We start from the raw sequence: 5,547 nt of genomic DNA, 5'->3' as shown, positions 1-5,547 counted from the left end.
ATTAGACGGATGGCCGTGCCTTAGCTTTATAGCTTACATTTTTAGGACACGGTTAGACAACCGCTCCGTGTATATACTTGGTAATTTACTTTCCTTCCCAAGGATGGGGGATTTAAATACATGTGTATTTATAATATTAAGTCTCACTTAATATATTTTATTTCTCATTCCAAAATATAATTATTTTTCTCAAAAATAATATATTTTCTCTTTACATAATACTCCTCAAAATAATATATTGTCAACATACGCGTTTATGAATATTTCCGCATAATGCGTAAGTCACGTTTTAACGATTAAATGGTAATAGTAATTACCGTTGTAACTTATATGTTTGTCGTACAAGCGTTGGTATTATTTTGGGTTCGACAAAGTTAGTAAATATTATTTTTACTCTAAAAATAATATTTATAAATTTTCACAAAATAATCATAAACAGTGTGTGAAAAATATATTTATCGAATATATATTTATCACGTTTAGTTTTGTGAAAATCCCACCTCCGAATATTTAATAAAGTCATGGCGAAATATATTTTGTAAACATTTCAAAAATAACCCTAACACTTGTAAATAATTCTAAGTGTTAGATTTTAGAAAAATTTCGCCAGAGTTTCCCCTGTAACTGGAGGTGGCCACGCTTTCAAGCGTATCATTTTCTTTTACAAAATCATTTCAACACTTCTTTTAAATCAAACAATCAATTCCCAACACATTAAACAAATTTCAACACTTCAAACTTGTAGACTAGTATGTAAAATCGCATTATTACATGAACTTGTAATCTTTCCGAAAGTCGCAATGTAGATCACCTTATTTTAGTGGATCTATGTATAAAATAGTTTAGTCTTGTAAAAACCCAGTTTTTATAACAAATCCTCCTTTACAACTTCCCGACAACTTTTTATAAAAATTGTTATTTTGTCGGATCTTTTGTTTCACAAGTGTTTATACACTTGTAGTTTATAAAAATCATCTTTGTTAGCATGTTATCCAACTTTTATAAAACATGATTTTCTCGACACCCGGTTCTACGAATATACCACTTGTACATACGTAGATCGGCTCGTTTTAAATACTATTTCACACGTCAAAACACTTTTACACAAGTTCATGTTTCCCGTGTGGTGGAGTTTCCCCTTTTAACCCTCGTACCGCTAGAAATAAGCTTATGTTAAGATACATGATCTTAACAAAGTCGGGTTAAACGATGATAAGAGCCACCACATCGTAGATCGGGCCTCAATAACCAACATATTCGAATACTACAACTTTTACACGCGTTATAAGCTTTTAACCAACGATATTCGAGTTTTAGTAGACTTTTTAGATTCAAAAGATGGGTTACCGACTTTTAACCGTTAAAAATCCTTTTAACCACTTTAGATACGATTAAGAACAAGTTTTAAATGTTATACCTCTAGCTCGGGGCTAGGGAAGATCTTTGGCGAAAATGGCGTGGATAAAAGCAAATGAACGTGGTCCTCCAACTTCCGCTTGCTTCAAAGCTCCTAATACGAGATCCCCAACACTTGTGTACACTTGGAATGTCAAGACGAGAACCGAGAGTATGATGGATGGATGTGGGTGCTCACGGCCGAGAACCAAAGAGAGAGGAGAGCAAGAGAGAGAGTGAAGTTGGTGGATGGTGATGTCTCTCATGTGTGGGTGAGTGTATTTATAGAAAAACTCAACTCCTTCGTCCATCGGTTATTCGTCGTCTAGATATCCACGAAATCTAATTAAAATATTAAAAAGTGTACCCTTAGTTCCATTAGAATGGAACCGGCCCAAGGGGGGGGGGTATCCGGTTGGGTCTTAATCGTTCAGTTAGTGTTCAGTTACTTTAAGTCGGTTACTTTTAGGGATTAACCCCGTTAGTTGTTTAATGCGTTATAATGCGGGTGTTAGGGTAATCAGGGACCCTAACTGGCTCTGAAAAATACCAATAATAATTCTGGCAATATTTTTATGTTCCGGGTATTGTCCGGTTGTTCGGTCGGATAGTAATCCGTTAAAGTGCTTAAGTAATCCTTTAAGCGTTGTAAATAATATTTTTAACGACACAATTTATTCTGCAAAGTGTCAGGAATATTTTCTCATGTTTTGGCACTTTATTAATTAGCTAGAAGCTAGTATGTTGCTAAAAGTGCTGTGTTTCGTGCTTAGAGTACGTTTTAGGCACATCCAATCTCTGTATCTTATTCCTAGAGACGCAATTATACAACCCTTGTATCCCTACACACACTATGGGTGTAGTAAAATAATTCTGGCTCATTCAGGCCTTTAGAGGCAGTGTTTGCCTGATGCTGGCTATATCAGCATGTTCAATAGGTTATCCATTCAAATGCTACTGTGCTTTTGTGCATCATGTTTGTCACTAAAGTTCAGTAATTAAATAATGTAGTGACGGAAATCAGAGTATGATGCAGATATGTACAAGTACCAACAATCAAGTAGCAGTTTATCAGAAATCTCAGTAAAGCACAGTAATTAGGCAACAATTAATAGTTAATTAAGTCGTACGGATACCTGGTTTTGTGAGGGTTGTCACAACAGGCCCCTGTATACGCACAGAACCGACCCCTAGTCGCATTTGCAGCATGCTGGGCGACCCCTAACTGTGCTAGAGCACTAGGAACAAGTGTTGGATGGTTGTGGTTGATCATAGAGCTAGATGTCAACATGTTATGGTGGGTTGATTCACTATATAAGGCCACCTTATGCAACATTCATCCTCACATCTTCATCTGCCCATTTGGATCAATTCTGGAGCTCCCAAGCAGCCTCAACTGATCTTATCTCGTGCATAGGACTCTTATTAGGAGGACCAGTAAAAGCTACGTGCATTTTGCTTCTTGTGATTTATACATTACTCAGGTAAATACTTTTAACTTATTTTCCCTATACGGGCTTGGGTTACGGTATATAATATACCGCTTGATCGAGCATCAAAACTCCGCGGTAAGTGGGTAGTTGACTAATTTGATCGGCTCGTTTAAACAGTCTTGATTACTTAAAGCCTTTGGGGGGGTTAATGACCATGTCCCGGATATCCTTGGCATCATCTTACGAGATGGCCACGACCTGAGCACGGGGTGTAGGCGTACACCGTCCGTGTATAACTCTATGATGTGGTGTGTCCATTGATCTTTAACCCGGACAAGATCCGGGCTACTGAACGCACAAGTAACATGTAATTCGTTCACAAGATTATAATATTAAATAATTCTCCCAAGTTAAAATAAAAAAATGTTTATGCCACGTGCATCCAAACCAATTTTCAATCATTTTCCAAAATGAGTCAGTTGAATGTATTTACCAGTGTAAACTGACGTATTTTCCCAAAAAGATTAAATGCAGGTACTAATCGAAATTGGCTGGGATTTCTCCTTAGCATCATTAGAAGTCTCGCAAGCTTAAGATGCCTGAAGTCTGTTGAGCTATTATCTAATACTTTATTTCGATCCATCTGTGGATAAACAATCGAACGTTGTGATACTTAAGATTACAATAAATAAATTCGGTTGTATTATGTCTTTTAAATTGCTTCCACTGTGCATATTAAATATTGTGTTGTTTGACTATTATGTTGCCAACCACATCACGATACTCCCCCACCGGGCCCACCGGTGACACGTGGAATTTGGGGTGTGACAGGTTGGTATCAGAGCCAACGCTGAGTGACTTAAACACTAGCCTTTTGTGTTTAATCTCAGTTACACAAATGCACAATTCTAAACTTCGAGTCTAGACCTAAAACTTAGGACAAAGTTCCACTTTAGTTGATTTGACCTTTATTTTTGCATATATGTTGTTTTGTTATCTCATGCCATATTGACAGGAATTACCAAATGCCGCCAAGATTCTTCAGGAGACGAGGAAGGGGCAAGGGGCCAATCACCGCCCCCAATAATAATGAAGCTGGACCCTCGAATGCGAGAGCTCCATCCACCACGGAGAGTGGCGATCCCCAGTAGAACCAGAGGAACCTCTATGAGCCAGCTCGACGGTCGGTCTCACACAGTTCAACACCTCCTAACCCTTATGGGCCACGATCGGATTATGAGACCAACAACCCTCAACCTTCATACATACCATTACAGCGATCCTTATCGCACAACTCCTTCGGTGACCCTACACCAGTTTTTAGGGGCCGGTTTAACCCGGCAAACTTCCTACAAGAACCAGGAAATTTTAACCCAATAGGTCCAGAAGATCATTTCTCTGGAGATCATGCGGACGACATGGACGAGGATACGGACCCTGTCGAGCCTGCCAGTGGTACACCAAACCACCCGATAGAGATCTCTGACGGATCTTCCTTCCACGGATCGCCCTATGTTGGTCCTGATAGCTTTCAAGCCATGTTTACCAGGCACGAATGGTACTATACGCCTCCTCGCCATTCGCCGCCTCAGCAGCAGCAACAGCAGCAACAAGACCCCTCTGAGGATCCAAGGTTCGTGGCAGTCACGCCACCACCTCCTCCGCCACCAGTTCAACTGGCACCCCCGCAACCACCAAGGCGTAGGATAACCGGAGTGCGTATGTCTGCGCGAACAGGAGACTTTCATTTTAGTTCTCCACGCCAATCAAGTGGCAGCCACTACCCGCCACATCAAGAAGATCCACAAATGGGTGGGCCTTCGCAACCAGTTGCACCGCAACCCCCGCCTATGGGTTTTGATAACCCAATTCCGGCATACACGGGTTCCATGGCGTACAACCCGTTTGAACCGCCAGTGCACAACAACTACAACTATGCCGAAGCAGACTCGTACATGGTAACGGTTAACTATAACAATCAAGGACCCTATGGAGATCCATGGGGAGTAGGATACCCAACTCATGGGTACCCGATACCTGCCAGACCTATTATTCGGGCGCAATCGCAACCACCAAAGTTCTCCCCACCAGAGCATGAAGAAATTCTGCAAAGATTGGACTATGTAGAGCGAGAATTTCACAGGGAGCGAAGGGAGCGAGAAACGTTCTTCCAAGGATTGACAAGCTTGATCAAAGGGAAGAATAAGAAGGACCGTTGAATCCTTCCAACTATTGTTGAGCCCTGCGTGGGCATATCTTGTTGTATAAACCCCTGCGTGGGTATGTATGTATGTATGTATGTTTATTTTGACCCCTGCGTGGGTCTATCGTTCTGTCAACCCCTGCGAGGGTATTTTATTTGTGTAAGTCCCTGCATGGACTATTATGTTATTAGGCCCCTGCGTAGGCATGTGTTGCTATTAAACCCCTGCGTGGGTATGTGTGTTATTGAGCCCCTGCGTGGGCAAGTATTTGTTTAAACCCCTGCGTGGGTAAATGTTGTTTGAAAAGACCCGTTTAGGGCAGCGTGTAACCTATGTATAATTAATGGAATGTTTGTGTTATAAAATTTCATGTTTGCCTTATGTGCATAAATAATTTATATTCATTCCTTTTGAAAATAATCTGCCTATTTAAATATTAATTAAGAATCTTGAGTGTGAAACCTAGCCTTCGAGTCAATTAAAAAGACCGGGCCAAGATGGTAAGACCCGTTTAA

At 40.5% G+C, this 5,547-nt stretch overlaps 1 protein-coding gene across 1 annotated transcript; it reads left to right on the top strand.

Annotated features, from left to right (window-relative positions):
- The first annotated feature begins 4,246 nt into the window (after positions 1 to 4,246).
- LOC110875841 (leucine-rich repeat extensin-like protein 5) lies at positions 4,247 to 5,047 on the top strand. The gene has a single exon (XM_022124037.1). It carries the CDS (start codon positions 4,247 to 4,249, stop codon positions 5,045 to 5,047), a length of 801 nt encoding a protein of 266 aa, XP_021979729.1.
- The last annotated feature ends 500 nt before the right edge of the window (positions 5,048 to 5,547 follow it).

This window comes from Helianthus annuus, chromosome 9 (assembly GCF_002127325.2).
Source record: "Helianthus annuus cultivar XRQ/B chromosome 9, HanXRQr2.0-SUNRISE, whole genome shotgun sequence".
Taxonomy (NCBI): Eukaryota; Viridiplantae; Streptophyta; class Magnoliopsida; order Asterales; family Asteraceae; genus Helianthus; species Helianthus annuus.
The sequence above is the reverse complement of the archived record's forward strand: the minus strand, read 5'-3'. Positions and strand labels throughout refer to the sequence as shown.